The 18,153-nt window shown below is 36.9% G+C and overlaps 2 protein-coding genes across 2 annotated transcripts in view; one reads left to right on the top strand and one right to left on the bottom strand.

Moving 5' to 3' along the window:
* LOC129247348 (protein sickie-like) overlaps window positions 1-12,774 on the top strand; it is a 160,900-nt gene extending 148,126 nt beyond the window's left edge. Inside the window, exons 8-10 of the mRNA XM_054886455.1 lie at window positions 11,075-11,445; window positions 11,523-11,674; window positions 12,745-12,774. Of these exons, the coding sequence (XP_054742430.1) occupies window positions 11,075-11,445; window positions 11,523-11,674; window positions 12,745-12,774 (553 nt within the window). The remainder of the gene's footprint in view (window positions 1-11,074; window positions 11,446-11,522; window positions 11,675-12,744) is intronic.
* LOC129247997 (chitinase-like protein 4) lies at window positions 2,935-5,541 on the bottom strand. The gene is made up of 4 exons (XM_054887390.1): window positions 5,405-5,541; window positions 4,314-4,770; window positions 3,911-4,158; window positions 2,935-3,851 (listed from the first exon to the last, which is right to left on the bottom strand). The coding sequence occupies exons 1-4, from the start codon at window positions 5,481-5,483 to the stop codon at window positions 3,139-3,141; spliced, it is 1,497 nt and encodes a 498-aa protein (XP_054743365.1). The 5' UTR covers window positions 5,484-5,541; the 3' UTR covers window positions 2,935-3,138.
* Window positions 12,775-18,153: the final 5,379 nt, after the last annotated feature.

The following is an 18,153-nucleotide window of genomic DNA, read 5'->3' as shown; positions in this document are numbered from 1 at the left end:
AATAATCGGTAGCAGACCTTACGGGAAGCCAATAGCGATTTTATTGTAAAAATGCCTCTTAAACCAAGTTAAATTATCAAATGAAAATTATTTATTAGTATCCTTTTATATTAAAAGTGAATAAGAATCGTTAATGAAAAACCAAAAATTAATAATCAAAATAGTCCAATTTTTGTGGGAAAGTAAAATGTTTAGTCACCTTCTGCGTATGGAATATTTAAGAACATCTAATGAAATGCCTTTGGATTGGATGTCTTGAGAATGGACGTGCTGCATTCTTTTGCTCTCTACAAATTACTAAGATTCATAAAAAAGAATTTTAAATTTCCCTTGTATATTAAATAAAAGACGCACAACTATTTTTACATATTTTTTTTTTTTTAATTTTTTTGCTTTTTTGGAATTGAAAATGGAAAACAATTTCATTGAAGTGGTTAGAGTTCGAGAATTTTTTAATGCGAATTTCGCTTTACAATTTTTACCACATATTCTTGAGTAGTTATACTAACGATTTATGCAATAAAAAAATCGATTTTTTGATCGATCTAAACCGGTTTTCCCCCTTAAAGGTGGTGTTGGTAAATCAGTTGATTTGTCTTTTTTCTTTCGCCGTGTCCATATGCCTGTCAGCTCAGATTGAAACAAGGTGAATTCATTATTTGCTTTCTAGTTTCCAAATACTTTGCTTTGACAATCAAAAGTACAGTGCATTGTTGTTTGTCGAGTGCCACCACGCTTAATGAATGCGCCTTGGCTGGCTTTAAAGTATCCCATTCTGTCAACCCAATTTTTCAGTACATTTCCGCGATTTCTGGCATTTTCTCTTTCCAATAACTTCGATTTCAGATTTTAACTCTTGATATAATATATCTGTGAATGGTGATCCTCAAAAAATTATCTCATGGCGTAAAATCGCAGCTTCTATGTGGCCAATTGCCCTTACTCATTCAGGATTGTAAATTTTTGACACTCGATTTTCATATTCCTCAATTTTGCTCAAGCGAAAAGTGACCTGTTTTGTAAATATCCAACAGCAAACTAAATTTCGAGCACATCACGGAGGTAATTTTAGCTACCAAATGGTGTGTTTCCCTGGCTTATCCAGTTGAGGGTAGTGGTCAATTCCCATTGGCACGATCTGGATCATTTTTACTGAGGTTGGCAGCACTGACATACATCTTATGCTGTTCTAGTATGAAGAACAAGAATTTTGTTGTCAAAAATGCATTAGCTATACTTAAAACAAGTTGCAGCCGCATTTTTCATGCATTTCGATAAAAATACAAACTTCGACGCAATCGTTAAAAAAATTATATATCTATGTATTCTTCACAACGTTTGCGGTCTCGAGCATGACAGCATTGAAGATGAAACTTTAAAATGAAGGACCTGCAAACAACACACTACTTCAAGAGAATGATATTTTAACTGCAAATTGCCGTAAGCTTTTTCAAGAGCTGACCAATTCAAATGTTATCAATTTGCTGTAATAATTTATGCCTAATGGCGTAGCCATTAAAATTTTCTACAAAATACTTCATTTAACATGTAATTTATAACTGAACTACAAGGGTCGTTTTAAAAGTTCGAGAGTATCGAGATTATGGTTAGTTTCCAGCATCTCTTGGAAGTTTCCGCCAGATTGGTATATTTCTTTGTGTTCGGCATTCGTTCGAATCGAGTAAGTCGAGCGATTTTTCTTTCACGACAACACGCCAGCTCACGCCTCAGCTGTTTTCCTTGCAAAATTAATAGAAATATGGTTCAAACTCGTGTCATAACCCGCCTATTATCTAGACTTGGTGCCCTCAGATCTCTCGGACTACTATTTGTTTTCCAATTTGAAGAAATGGTTGTCGGGAAAATGATTTTATTCAAACGAGGAGGTGACTGCAGAAATGAATGGCTATCATTCGGAAGGTATCAACAAACTACAACATAAACTTATCCCGATAATTGACGACTGGAACACAGCTAAAGTTAAGAAATCGATAGTTAAAATTTCAAACGGTAAATAGACCACTCTATTATTTCACCAGCTGAGAAAGCGCCTTAATGTATGCAACCACTAACTGTGGGAAATTAGAAATAATAATAATTATTATTATTTATAGGAGATATGTACCATATAACCCTAACTTAATTAGCACACTGGCAACTAGGGCCTTCAGTGCTTAGAAATAATTATAAAAATATTTTCTTTGCAAGTTTTTTATATATTTAAAATGTTTATGGGATCATCTCAGAGATGGCACGTCAGTCTTTAAATAGAAAAAGGTACAGCTCACGGGAAACTATTGCACCGTAACATTTGAATCAGTTTGGAAAATTTATTTATTTTTTGTTTTGTTTTGAATTTAAAGTATTTTTCAATAAAAGTATAGCTCACATATAACAATACTCATATAGGTTTAAATCTCTAACTTTAAAGAAAAATTGAAAAAATTACATAAACTTTTCAAAACAGTGGAATTGTTTTTAATTAGAATTTAAAAAAAATTATGGTATGCAGTTTTATAACTGTTTAAATTTTAGTCCAATAGTGCAAGTTTGACGTTTGTTAAACATTTCGTTGATTTTCTATCATTTTTTTCTCTACATATGCCCGGCGTTTTTTTTTTTTTTATATAAAGAAAATATGCGACACCATCCAGGAAAAAAATTGTCAAAAATCAGAAAGAATTTCTAGCAACTTTAAATTTGCACTTTATTATACCAAAACTGAATGGGTTATAAAACTGCGTACCTACATTTTTTTATTCTGATTAAAAAGTTTGAAATTTTAATGAAAATGTGTCCAATTTTTATAAATCTGGTACAAAGTTTGAAATTTTTAATTAATATGGCCTTTGTTACAGAATGAACGATATTTTTATACAAAAAATTATTGAAAGAAAATAATTAAAAAATATACAAAACTTGCCGAGATGTTGATATGCTATTGTTCTCTAATGCGCGGATTAGTGGTACTTTTTATTTAATTTTTGTAAAATTGTTTTTTTTTATTGTAGCTAAATTTTACAGTTTTACATTTCACCGAAGCTAATTTTATTTTCCAATATCGTTTTTAACTCTATCACCTAAAATATGTGTACTTATATATGTTTGTATGTGCTGAAAGTCAATAGCTCGCATTCTCTAGCACTCCACCAACTGCGCATAATTGCAGCTCGTTGACAGCAAATCGAATTTCAAATTATGGGGACAACTGAACGGATACGTCATGCCCTGTTCGCAATAATAAAACTTTGCACAGTCTTTCGCATCACGCACATAGCCGTCCTCCTCATTTTCGCATTCGGCATTGCCACGCGGCCCCAACACTGCCGCCTGCTGATACTGCCCACCCACAAATGGCGCCACATAGCCAGGCGCTGCAGGGCGTTTTATCGATTCCGCCGCCGTATTTAGCACAGATTGCGTTAATCCCGTCGCTGTACGTCCATCGAAGAGCACACGATTGATAGTTTGCAACAACGGATATTTCTCACCATTGCAAATGCCACGAAAGTCGTCAGATTCCAATGACCACAACATCACACCGGCCAAGTTGTTATCCTTCGCATATTGCGCCTTGAGGCCAATACTGCGTGGATTCTCAAACCCAATCCACTGTTGTCCCAAATATGCATAGGGGGTCATTTGCACCTCATCCCACTCGACTGTCCACGCTTCGGTGCGCATACGTTCGCAAAGCTCATTGTAGCCAATTGAACCGGGTTCGACCGAGTATTGGCCAGCAATGCCACGACCCAAATGCGGTGAGCCCACAGTGTGCTTCGCTGCATCTTCGAGAGTGTAGGAACGGCCATAGAAAGGTACGCCGACTACAAGTTTCTCGCGGAGTGCACCTGAAATTTGCTTTAGAGTTAGAAAATTTCAAAGCTTTTGGTAGTTTTTTAATACAAACCTTGTGCAAGCCAATATTTGATTATAGCATCTAAATTGAGTTGTTTATTCTTCGCGGTTATATCGGTGGGGCCCTCGTAAAGTGGCGCATTATTACCGGTGACGGGATCCCATGGGCCATGTAAGTCATATGCCATGACATTGATGATATCCAAGTACTTCGAGACTTCAGGAATGTCGTATGAGCGCGAGACAGAGTCCGCTGAAGAGCCCACCGCGGCGGTGAGTAGATACTGGAAGGGGTCTAGGCTGCAAGAAATAAAACAAAATTAAGAATTTAAAACCACTCACACCAATTTGAAATTTATTAAACTAGAAGTTTGGACATTTGAGGCATCATAACAAAAAATCTTGCCTCAAAAATCTTTCAACAACAATCATTCGCTGCACCTTTTCCAACTTACCCCTCTCTCAACTCACGCAGCAGCGTTACGTAATTAGTTTTATCATCGAAAGTCAAATTGTGTCGCTGATTTGGATACTCCCAATCCAAGTCCAAGCCATCAAAGCCATGCCGCTGTATGAATTGCACCACCGATCGCACGAAGCGTTGTCTGCGTGCCGGATCATTTGCTACAATTGAGAAATTCTTCGAGCCCTCATTCCAGCCGCCAACCGCAGCGAGTGTTTTCAACGTTGGATTCTGTAGCTTGAGTGCATTGAACTTTCGTATATTGCCTCTGCCACCATTGTCCTCCAAATCCAAGTAAGGATCAATGATGCGCAAATCTCCACTCTCCTCAATGCCAAAGAAGGCGTACATCAGATGTGTACACAAGAAGGGATCAATGCTGTTCACATCGTATTTGCCACTTGACTTGCGATATGTGGCCCAAGTGCCGTGATAACAAACAACGTACTCTGGAAGAAAAAGAAGAAGCAGAAGACGAGATATGAATGAGTGAAGTGCGAAAAGTAAACTTTTGCTTATCAGTTGTTGAATGGTTAACTAATTTCATTTGTAAACATGTTAATTGAATCGTTTTGCCACAATGTTGGTTGATTGAGAAAACTTTTCACATGGCTTCTGCCAGGCTGGCCACTTTTCACTGGAATATTCCAATTTCAGTGCAACTATTTTTCGTTTCAAGTTTCTACGTTCCATCGTGGATATTTCTGCTCTAAAAGTTTATTTCGTTATACCCAAAATTTTTTTTTGTAAATTTTTTATAAAAATTCAATTCGGTGTGTTACAAAAACCTCATAAAACAAATTTCCATAATTTGTACGAAATTCCTATAGCCTTAATCATTTTTAACTTTTTAATCGGAATTGCTAAGCGACCTCTGGCTATGAAGTTTTATAGCCTATTTAATTATAGTAAAAGAAAGTGCATGTTTGAAGTCTCTCAAAAATTCCGTTGATTTTTGACAATTTTTCCAATTTTTTTTCCATACCAATTTGAGATTTTGTAATTTTTTATTTCACACTCTTTACTCAAAACTCTAAATTTATATTTCTTTAAAAGAAGAATTTTTCTCCTTCCATCACTTACTTCGATTTTCCGCCTTTGTAAATTCAACTTGTTGCAACACTACACCAAGTGCAATGAACACAAATAATTTTAAAAACATTTCACTCCCCTGCAATTAAAAGCACTTTTTCACTTTCTTCACTTTTTCTCTGCTTCAAGATTCTATGACAGTTCTTCACTTGCAACTAAGCTGGCAATAGCTGCTTTCGTCAATTTATAGTCGATCGATATTTGCGAAAAGTTGATATTGTTTACGTAAACCCCCATTTGAGCTTGTTTTTTATTTATCTGTTTGTTTGTAAGTACAAAAAGATAAATATTGGCCAACTTTCTTTGTCGATAAATGATATGGAAAATGATGCGTTATGATAAAAGAATTTCTGAGATAAAGTTGCGAGTATAGCATCATAAGTATTTCTGCTTTTGCTTTCTTTTTAATTGATATGCGTTTGTGTGTGTATTGATGTATTTACTGTGCTTCTAGACTGTGTGAGATTTCGAAGAATTTGAAGAGACAAGGCGAAGTTCACTTGATAATATTTTAAGAAATTTGTTAGGTAAAACTACTGAAAAGGTGTATGCTGTTCAAGAAGCGATGAACCTTGTTGTGGAAAACAGATAGAGAGGCAGGTCTATATGTGTCTGCAGCGACAGCCAAGCTGCGTTCATGGCTTTAGACAGCCCCTTAACCACATCAGAGGTAGGCGAGTCCTGTAAATCCAAGCTGAACTATGTCGGTAGACATATTAGCCTGATGCTAATATGGGTTCCGGGACCCGTGGCTAGCGTGGGTAAGGAGGCCTCTGACTCCTTAACTAAAATGGGTTCTGAGGCCCCACTCCCTCTGCAGCCATCAAAGCCACGGTTAGCAAATGGGTTACTACAATCCACAAGTGAGATTGGCATGGACTAAAGTGATGTTACCTGTCTGTCGCATTAAGCAGAAGGGACTGCAGACAGTTGGTTGGACTGAAGACGGGCCACTTTTTGTGGGCGAAGCACATGGAAAACGTCGGCATCTCAGACAGTGTACTCTACCCAGCTTGTGAAGAGGAGGATGAGACTGTGGACCACTTCCTGTGCGTCTGCCTCGTCTTTGCTCGAATCAGGTTTGAGGTGTTTAGCACTGATGTGTTAAGAAGCGACCACCTTGGCTCCTTGGCACCACAAGATCTACTCAGATTTCTTCGGAGATTGGGTAGGTTTAAGGAAAATTAAAAGGGAATCCAAATGTAGTACGATGGGCTTAATTGTGTCTGAGTGCTGTACTTGCTATAGTTGTCCTGACAAGAAAAATAAAATAAAAAAAAAAACTGAATAGATGAATTTGGAAATTAAAACATGAGATGCATACGGAAAACGGTGGATCGTCATTCGCTAAAAGAAATTAATTTTATCAAAGCGCCACTTTTAGGGTACCACAGTAGTCAAAAATAATTTCTTATAAGTTGAAAATTTTTTTTGAAATTTGAAAAGGTCGAGCCAAGGAGCACCAGGAGATTTGGTGGCTCCTAAAACACTCAGGCTAAAGAGCCCATTGTATTTATAGCTCTGGAAAGTTGGGTAGATAGTCAAGGAGGGAAGGAGAAAAGTATCAGAGAAAGAGATAGGAAAGAATAGAGACAGAGATAGAGATAGTTAGTCCTGTGAGAATTCTTTGGCAAATCTGTAAATATCCTCCAGTTTTAGAGAACGAATATTACTCATTCTCATGACATCGAAACCCAATACTCGTAGCCCTGCTCTAGCAAAGGCAGGACACTCACAGAGAAAGTACTCAGTGCTATCCGCCTCCTCCAAGCATGACAGGCATATCGAGTTCTCGAAAAAGGGTTATTCAATAATTTTTTCCACAAACTTAAATTTTTACATTTATATTTTCACATATCTAGTAAAAATAGATCAAAATAGCAAAAATAAATATTTGCTTTCGTCTCCAATGCCTTCGTCTATATCTTCTGTATTTTTGCACCCACTTCACTTAGACTCTTCGCACTTCGCCGCCACAGGCTAAAATAAGCTTTTGGCCATAATATTCAAAACAGTTTCGAGGTACACAAATATCATTGATTAGTCTGGGTGCCAAAAATTTCGGTCTAATACAAGTTTCATATTTTCTAACAAAAGTTATTTCATCCAAACGGAAATTATGCAGCACAATTTTAGAACAACACATTTGTATGCATGTAAAAGCATGCAACCATAATCCCGAAGGTGTTAAAAAATAAAAGTTGGCTTGCCATCTGCCACCAGAGCAATCACAGGAGTGCATTGTACGAGTAAACTAATAAAATCACGCTGCTGCTCGCTACGCTTGTTTGCTTGCACGCCTGCAAGTATGTAATGGAGTAAATCGTAAAATTCTGGTTCGTTAGCTAATGACAAGCACTGACCAGCGTGTCGCATTGCAATGCCCCTGAAGGAAATCCGGCGCTAGTTCGTATATGCAGCTGTACTAGATTAAAGAAAACTTGGTATTACAAATAATGGCACGCTTTGATTCGGCTTGTGTGGGAAACATCAATTTATTATTCGCTAATCGAAGGGAACTAAGGGTTCCATTCATCATTTCTGGGACTCTAGTTTCGGTATAGGTATCGGAGACGTCATCGATTTGTCCATTACTTTCTTTTGGCTATTAAAATGCGTACTCCGTAGAGATTTTTTGACTCGATCAAATAGAAAAAAATTGCAGGGAGCCATATCAGATGGATTCAATGGGTGCTGGAAGGTATTCGTTTTGTTTTTTGTTCAAAAATTCAGTCTTAAAAATAGCGCTGCGCGATGGTGCAATATCATCTTGCAAAATCCACAAGTTGTTTTCTCACAAAAACTTTCCTCTTGAGTGAATTGTTTCGCGTAAATGACTCATAAGGCCCAAATAATAGTTCGTATTGACTGTCTGACCTTCTGGCAAAAATTTGTGTTGTATAATATAGTTGTTATTCATAAAAACCGTGAGCATCGTTTTTTTTTTGCCGTGGTTTTTTTCGTATTGGTTCATTCGGAGCTCTCAACTCACCCCGACTGATGTCTGGATTGCGCGTCGTACTCATAAACCCACGTTTTGTCTTGAGTAATGATGCGTTAGATGAATGTTGGGTCGGATTCTGACTTATAAATCACGCCTTTGGCGATTTCAAGGCGGTCACTTTTTTGAGTGAACCTTATTAACAATTCCCTGAACGTATCCATAAGCAATGCTAGGCTCTCTGTCTGCTCTCTGTTGGTTAATTTGTGGCTATTGGTCATCTTTTCTTTCACTTCATTGATGTTTTCATCAGCTTTTGATGTCGACGACCTGCTATGATTTTCATCATCCTCGGTGAACTCACGAATCTCTTCAGCAGCGTTCATGCCACTCGTAAACGGATGTCGGTTCTTTAAGGTATCAGTAACGTAACAATATTTTCCCCACATTTCTAAATTTTCCGCACCATTGAATGTATTTTTAATGCAAAATTTAATACAAAGTCGTTGCTGCGAATTCAAATCCATTTTTAAAGCTGGAGAAAATCAAAAACACGTGCAGGGGTAGATTTACTAAGGACGGCGTAAATTTTGCAAATGTCAAGCAATGGGAATAAAAGTTTGATAGGAATATTAATCACAGATGTGGCAAACTAACCAAAACCCTATTCAAAAACGAACTCAAATCAGTTGACTTAGAGCGTCATCTGCTGGTTGTTCCGGGTTCAAAGTGATTTAGAAGGTCTGTTCTCGTAAAAATGAATTTATTTGACAGTCAATAAAATTAGCATAGAGAAAGCACAGTTTTTTTTTTTTTTTTGTTGTTAATCAAAAACTTTAAAGCGGCGCACAGTAGAAAGTAATGGGTAATAAGTATTAAAAAAAATTATTTTATGACGGATATCTATGGATATGGATATATTGGACATCCAATAAAATTCTCAAAGAAAAAGGAAAACACTTATTTTTTTTATAAAAAACTTGGAAATCGTGCAAAATATAAAAAAATTAGTATTGAAGTATTAAAAGACATTTTCTTCTATGCCGCTTATTGCAGAGGCAATACTTTTAATCAAAAACTAAATTGAACCATTCGATAAATCCAAATATTAAAGTTCATATTTACTATTGCTGGCGCAATTTTCGTTTGAATTTGTGACCAGAGTAAATTAATAACTCGATTGTCTGATGGAGAAAAACTATAAACCTTAAAAAAAAAGAAAAAGATGCTTTTAATCATCAACTCAAACATTCACTTCAATATCCACTTCTAGCAAAAAATTTCGCTGCCGGCATTGCTCCTAAAGCAAAAAGCAAAAAAAAAATTGATGAACTAAGAACTTACATTGCACTTCTCATTCAATTACCAGTTACCCACCACCATTACCAATTTCACCATACAAGTTTCCGTCTTCGCACGCCTTCATAGTGAATGGCGTGAAGCGGAAATTTGCAATCGTCTGGTGTTGGAAATGCATTTATAAGCAGACCTGTGCGGGTGTGGGTTTGTTTACCATAAAATATGGTTTGTTGTGGCGACTAAAAATAGCTTGATTTTACATGCAGCTAAAAGTAGACTACACGGATATGAAGTTAGCGCACCAATTGCTCGTGTGTTCGTATGTAGTACATGAATACGTGTGTATGTGCGCTGCGGTGGAGTACAAACTACTCAACAGAGAGATATTCTATCTAATTCATGAGTTAATATTTAACGGAATAACACATACTAGTTGCAGAGTGACTACAAGTGTACCTGTTACTAAGTGACCAATTAGAGGTGCATACAAAGTAAATATTCTGCTATTAAAAAATTGATGTTTGAAATGTTAAGAGCGCACGAAATGAGGGTTTGGTGATTATAAATGTTGATGGATGCAATCATCTTTTTTTTTGACCGTTATGAACTGGTTTTTTAACTGGTTTGAAACTGGTGCATAGACTGACTAGTTCGTTAAACACAATGACGCTGCTGCAAAGGTAATAATTCTTACTCCGTAGAACATCGTTAGGTAAGAGTACTGTCGATGGCGTTAAAAAAAAAATATAAAGCGAACGCTTTCAGCTCCAAAAAAAGATTGATAGTAAGGTAATTCAGAGCTAGTGGGATTAACTATAAGGTGCCTGTCAGTATGTTTGCAATTTTTATGTATTTGTGTATGTGAGGATGCCACATTCCGAAATTGGTGATTGACTTTAATTGGCCGTTTGTATGTTTTCAATTTTGTGGTAAGCGACAGACGGAAATTAGGATTTTCACTCGAATTAGCTGAGCCGCAAAACTAAATTAGGAATAGCAAAAGATTGAATTTTTAACAAAAATATAAGCTCACCAAAAAATTTGCTGCATATTTTCTATATGTAGGCGATGTATCGAAAATTAAGGTTAAATTGTTTTTACTAATATAAATATAATTTAAATACTAATAATAAAATATTTCTACATTATTTTCATAGTATTTAATGTTGCCAATCATTTTAATAAAATAAAATAATTTTCACAAATTTTTTTTTTTTTAATTTCATTAAGCTCATTATTTCAGTTTCTTATTTTTGCGCGCTATATAAGTTTTTATAGCTTATAGCTGTTTTTTGCGCCCGCTTTTTAGTTGCAATTCAGCTTTTGATGTGCTTTCAAAATATAGCTTCAACCAATATTTTTTTACTCTATTAACACTAAAATATTTCATGCTCTCTTCCTTTCGCTCTTCTCACCCACAGATCCACAAAATCGGAGAAAATGTACCCTTCAATGCTGAGTCGCGGACCTGATGTGGAAATCGAACCCTACTATTGCCTACCCGTGGGCACAATAACCGCACAAAATGGTTCGTTATCAGCGCAAATGGCCGCTGTTGCGGCCGCTGCAATGTCACATATGACTGGACAGCCAACGGCTGGTCCAACTGGTGCGCCAGTGGCTTGGAGTCAACCGACATCGCCGACACCAATTAGTCGTGGCTTCGGCGGCACTCTTTCGCCTACACATCCAGCCGGCATGCCTGGCATGGTTGGGCTGGTGGGTGCGCCTGGTAGTGCCAACACCAATACAACGGCACATCGTCTTACATATCCGAAGAAGAACGATGAAGGTGAATGTGCGAATTATTTATGTTTTGCTAAAAATAGTGGAAAATTATATTAATATAAAATTAATTTTTTCTTATAGTTCATGGTAGTGCCGCATCATTGCTCTCCGGTGGCAGTTCATTATATGGTTCAGCAGAGGAGCGCCAGGCCAATGAAATACGTCGTTTGAAGCGGGAATTATTGGATGCACGTGAACAGGTGTTGAGCTTGAGCAGTCAACTGTCAACAAATGTGAGTAGAAAAAATTAATTTTTGTTGCCTGTATGTGGGATTAGATGCGAATAAATATTATGTGTGCAAATTGTAGTATATAATAGTTACTTTTGGGTAATACGTTGTTACCTGTTTTGGTCGAGATTTTCCTTCTCTTATAAGGTAGGATCTGTATATAAAGGGTGGTTAAGTTTCAAGGGCCGGTGTTGATTTTCAATAAAATAAATTTTTTTTAAGAAATTATTGTCATTTCTCTTTATTATGATAATACTGGTATGGCTCAATTACATATGGAACAAAATATCGGCCAAATGGCCGCCGCGTGGTCCAAATTTTCGATAACGCTGAGGCATAATTGAGGTTCTATGCCGTTAATGTGCCGAGTTATCTCATCCTTTAGCTCTTGAATTGTTGCTGGCTTATCGACGTACACCTTTTCTTTCAAATAACCCCAAAGAAAGAAGTCCAACGGTGTCAAATCACATGATCTTGCCGGCCAATTGATATCGCCGCGACGTGAGATTATTCGGCCATCAAATTTTTCGCGCAAAAGAGCCATTGTTTCGTCAGCTGTGTGAAAAGTGACACCGTCCTGTTGAAACCACATATCATTCACACCCGTATCTCCCAATACGGGCCATAAAAAGTACGTTATCATCTCACGATAGCGAACACTATTCACAGTAACTGTCTGACCAGCCTCATTTTGGAAAAAATACGGCCCAATGATGCCCCCGGCCCATAAACCGCACCAAAAAGTTACTCTTTCTGGGTGCATTGGTCTTTCGGCAATCACTCTTGGATTATCATTCGCCCAAATGCGGCAATTCTGCTTATCGACGAATCCACTGAGGTGAAATTGTGCCTGATCACTGAAGATGATTTTCTTCGAAAACTGGCCATTCACTGTTGCCATTTCCTGCCACCATTCTGACCATTGACTCGATTGTCTATCTTTCCATGGTTCAAATTGAGTTAGTCTGAAATTGAAAAATGTCAAATGAAATGTAGAAAAAAAGCTTGACGTTTAGGTCTGGTTCACATTCAACATCGGCCTTTAAATTTAACCACCCTTCATATCGCAATAGATCGGCAACGGTCTAAATGAGTTGGTTTAGAGACCAACTACCGCTTCTACTTAGGGTCTGTATAATCGAAAATATTGTAGTTAAAGTGGTGGCCTACAAACAGCCTTATGTGTGGTGTTTTTCTTTTCTTCTGCTTGAAATAAAATTCACCCACGCCCTATTGTGTGTACTTAAAAATTCAAGCGCAGCCAAAACATGGAATAAATCCTTCTTTTTTTCCCTCAACTCCTCCTTTTGGCTTGACTTTTCTCCCTTCTTTCTGCCCATGTAATTTTCGCTTAATATTACTTTCTGCATTCTTCTATGTTTTTTTGGCTAACTACCAATTCCATGCTGTCCTTTATTACAAATGACGGACACTAGCAGCGCTGGCAAAAAAAGAGGGAGACGAGAGAGAGCAAAACCCCAAAGTATTTAGCATAAAATTTCTGTGGTGTACTGCGGCAGAACAGCTGCGATTTAATTGCGCATTGCATACATTTAGGCAACAAATGAGAGGCGAACATTAAAGTGTTGAAGTTGTTGAATTTTGTACCGGAAGCGATAGTGTCGATGAAGCGACGAAAGGGAATGAAATAGAAGACAGAAAGTTGATGCTAAGAATTTGAGTTTCAAAATTACATAATTTTTGCTGGAACGCACATTTTTATTTACTTCAAAATGGTCTTTATGATAATTTCTATATTTTTTGCAGCATTTCAGAATTTGTAATACTTTTTTATTTGTTAGGGGAGACGCGTGAGGAATTTTCACTTAGGCATCCTAATTTTTATTTATTTTAATATAAAACTGTTATATTTGCTTCTGCCCTCATTTCATATAACCATTTTGACTTTCAAACTGTCTTTCTGAACTGAATTTCAAGTGCACCTTCAAATTATTACCATCACGATTTCCGTTTTTCTCAAGCTCAAAGCATTGATGCAGTTTTTTTTCTACACTTTAACACTGTCTACTGCCTGTCTGTCAATGCCTACTTAAGATAACCAACTTAAAATGGAAAACTTTTCCGCCAAGCAAAGATTGTCAACAAAAAGTCACCGACTGCAGGCAACAATAAAAATTACGAGTGCTTTTTCATATATCTTACAGATATTTTTCATGAAAATACACTTTTTACACCCGTGCAGTTGAATAAATGAGCGAACTTTTCTGACAAACTGCCAAAATGTGTCTGGCAAATGTGCAAAAGAGCTCGCATGAAAATCAGGAAGCACAAAATGGCACAGCTTAGAGTAAAAAAGTCAGCGCCACGTTGACAAGTGGTCGTCATAAGAATATTTATATATACATATACACGTGCACACATAGAAAAATACATATATAGCTGGAAATGTGCACACCCCGCAGGAATGATGATGGTATAATAGCGAATTTGAAACCAAGCAAACTCATTTTCTTTATATGGCGAATATCTGTCGAATTCACATACAAAGGCCCGATTGCCTTCTAGAAAATTTTTAGAAAATTTCGAATCTAACTCAAAGCTACAGTTGCCATAAAATAAAAACAAGTGCGTGTAACGTAGTACACATAACAGAAGTGAAACTTTCAAGGCAGACAAAGAAAGAGGGTGAGACCCAAGAGAGAATGAGAGAGAAAGGGGAAAGAGAAAGATATATATCTAAATAAATTCACAACATTTGCAGAGAATACAAAAAGACAAAATTTATAAAAAACGGAGAAGGGTCGACCGGTGTAGGTAAACGCCGGACACAAACCGTGGCAACAACACGCACTACTGCGACCGTTTATCACCCCCACAGACGCAGCGACTGCAGGACCGCATCAACGGCACAAATTACCGCAAGGCAATACCAATATATAGTACGCACAAGCACTAGTCAGAAAACGAAAATAAGCGCCAAAAAGTAGGCACAAAAAAAAACGCCAAAAAAATTGGGACCAAAAAACGCCCCAAACAGTATGCATCAAGGAAATATAACGCCAAAGAGTAGGCACCAAAAATATATTTCCTACAAGTTTGCACCAACAAACAAGCGCCAAGAAGTAGGCAGTGTTATTTCTCACTAGAAATTAGAAACCACAAGGAAAAATAGCCTAAAGTGTATCTTCGATATATATAAGTTATAGCTCTCTCTCTCCTTTTCCTCTATGTTATATTTGTTTTCTCTCTCGCGGAACGAAAATTCCCAAAACGTTGCATGGCCTTGAAATTTTACTCTCCATTCTCACTCGTCCATCGACGCCTAAGAAGGTTCACTACAAAAATTACAAAATTTAAAATCTTTCAAAATTTACCACTTACTTTGGAAATAGTAGTGGGTGTCAGGCATATCGCACAATTCACTTTTTGGTATTTGTGTTATATAAAGAGAACTGTTTTCTCCATAGGCGATGCCTGCCCAAACTGGTAAGCAGGCTATACAGACCCCTTATTGACACGAATTCGTCATCTTGCTATAGTCCGCACCCAAAGAGGTGTTTGGTGATCAGAGGGTACTTGGGAAAGTAAGAGGTTGTGAGCTGCTATGCAAAAATTCGTTTCAGGTAACCCCCTCTTCGAGATGATCAAAAACTTTACCCACTTGTTTGAACTTCTTTCTACTCAAATAAGCAGTATTTTACTCGTTCAAATTTACTCAGTAGAACACTGATCTTCTATGAGTCCATTGCAGTCCAATGCAATTTTTTAGCCGAAATGTCACTAGAACCTTCTTATGGTTTTTGCTAAGGCGCCCTAACCACTATTAATTCCTACTCTTACGATTTCTTCTCATATACAGCCCCAAAATTATAAACACACCACTATTTTTTTATGAAAATTTCATTCATACTGCAATAAAAATCCGGTCTCAAACTTTGTAAACTATTTTTCGAAATGTTTCGAAATTTCGTGAAAACCATGAACTTTTGGAAACCAGAATTTTTGTAATTTTTCTGGGTATGCAGTTTTTTAGCACATTGAATTTAGTATAATAAAGTACAAATTTTAAGTGAATACAAAATACCCTTGATTTTTGGAATATTTTTCGTTGATGGTGCTAGGCTTTTCCTTCCATATAAAAAATTCGAGCCTGCACTTTGTACGTAAATAAAGGCAACGGGCGTGGTGTGCATGAGAAGAAGTCCCATACTTAAACAAAAACACACTCTCACAGTCATGTGTAAATGTGAAAGAAGCATTTGCTTCTTCTCGCTTGGCTTGTAGAGCGAAGGTCTTCCATTCATGCAGCTCACTTTTAGGCGCAACACAAATATTTGCTTTATTCATTTCCTGTTAAACTTTTTTCTGCCTCTTCAACACTTTTATGCGTTTGCCGGTCGGTGCTCATTTTATTTTTGATTTATTTGTGCTGCTCCTACTTTTATTGCTTATGCAAAATTTTTGAAACTTGGCGTCGAAAAGTCTATTAAGTTGACGTTAATACTACATAAATAATGTGTGCGGGCATGAGTGAGGCACAAAAAAACTTTTTTCTAAGTCTATTTTACGTGGAAGTACAAGGACAAGTTCACGTATGAGAAAATTATATATAATGGCATATATTTTCTAAGTTTCGCAAGGTTGAAAGATGTAAAGATAAAAAAAGAAATTTAATAACGAGTTGCTTACTGGACTTATACAGCCCGTGAAAAAACTGTAGTAGTACAACATTTTGACCAGTTTTGACTACTTTTCTTTTGTTTTTTTATTTTCAGTATTTTTTATAAAAGTATATTTCATGCTGCAATAAATATCTTATAAAACAAAGTTTCAAGCTTCTTACAAAATTCATTAAACATTTTTATTAAAATTAGAATGAAAAAAATTGAGCTCGCAGTTTTATAACCCATTAAATTTTGATATAATAACCAGTTAGTTACAGGTTACCAGTTAGTTATACGTTGGCAGGACTGAATTCATTTCAAATTGTTCGCAAATCGAAATCAATCGCAAGACGGGATTTCGGTACCGCGGACGATTGTAAAAATCGCGCTCCGTATTAACAAAGCTCGTGCGCGGCATTTTCACAGTTGTACAACATATGGGTTTCATATTCCATATCAGCCAAAAGTAAGCTACGAATCTTCAATTCCCACGTAAAATCGGTGTTCCTATATGCCTGCGAATCCTGGTCACTTTCATCCGTGCTCACCCAAAAGCTGCAAACTTTCACCAACTCTTGCTTACGCAAAATTTTGAGAATCTGGTGGCCTTGTGTTTCAAACCAAGATTTGCTTATTTCGACCAACGAACGGCCAATCGAGCTCATCATCAAACGCAGACGATTTTGCTGGATAGGTCACACTTTGCGCAAAGATGCCGGCGAAGTTTGCAGGGCTGCTTTGTGGTGGAAACCGCAAGGTGCAAGGAACCGTGGAAGACCAAAGTCCTCCTGGCGACGCCTGGTGGATAGAGATCTATTAAACTCAAACTATACTTGGATTTCCTTAAAACAACTTGCTTACAATCGAAATGATTTCGTTAATTTGGTTCTGGCCATACCCCCAACAGAAGCTAAAGGAAATTATATTTCCGCCGTCGCCGAATGGGTTGGTGCGTGACTACCATTCGGAGTTCAGAGAGAGAACGTCGGTTCGAATCTCGGTGAAAGATAGAACAAAATTAAGAAAAAGTGTTTTTCTAATAGCGGTCGCCCCTCGGCAGGCAAAGACAAAACCTCCGAGTGTATTTCTGCCATGAAAAAGCTCCTCATAAAAATATCTGCCGTTCGGAGTCGGCTTGAAACTCTGTAGGTCCCCCAATTGTCCAATTGTGGAACAACGCACACCACAAATAGGAGGAGGAGCTCGACCAAACACCCAAAATAAGGTGTACGCGCCAATTATGCAGCCTGTAAAACTGTAGTACCACAGCATTTTGACCACTTTTAATTTTCATTAATTTTTTATAAAACCACAGTTCATTCTGCAACAAATGCCGTACAAATCAAAGTTTTAAACTTTATACAAAATTTATAAAAGATTTAAAAATTTCATCGAAATTACAAACTTTTTCATCAGATTGAAAAAAAAACTGAGTACGCAGTTTTATAGCCTATTAAATGTCAGTACAATAAAATACAAATTTGAAGCGGCTCATAATTTTCACTGATTTTTGATAATTTTTCTTCTGAGGATGTTGTTAGTTTTCTCCATATACAACCTTTTATATTATATTAAGAAAGTTTAACAAATTGGTTTATATGATATTTGTTGTAGAACGAACTATATTTTGATAAAAAAGCTATATAAACATATAGGGGCATGCTTATAAAACCTGGTATGTAGGGTCTCTGTGGCGGCTGATTGCTAACCTGAAGTCAGATTTCAAAGCGGATACCTACATTTGTTCTTTCTTTTTTTTTTTTGACGAACAAATTCGACTAAAACTCATTACTAATCGCTCTTCAAGGTCACTGATTTTTAAGATACTTTTTTTTCTAATTTTCGACTTACATACAT

The sequence above is a fragment of the Anastrepha obliqua genome, chromosome 5, assembly GCF_027943255.1.
Source record: "Anastrepha obliqua isolate idAnaObli1 chromosome 5, idAnaObli1_1.0, whole genome shotgun sequence".
In the NCBI taxonomy this organism is placed as follows: domain Eukaryota; kingdom Metazoa; phylum Arthropoda; class Insecta; order Diptera; family Tephritidae; genus Anastrepha; species Anastrepha obliqua.
This window is presented reverse-complemented; position numbering and strand designations above follow the sequence as displayed.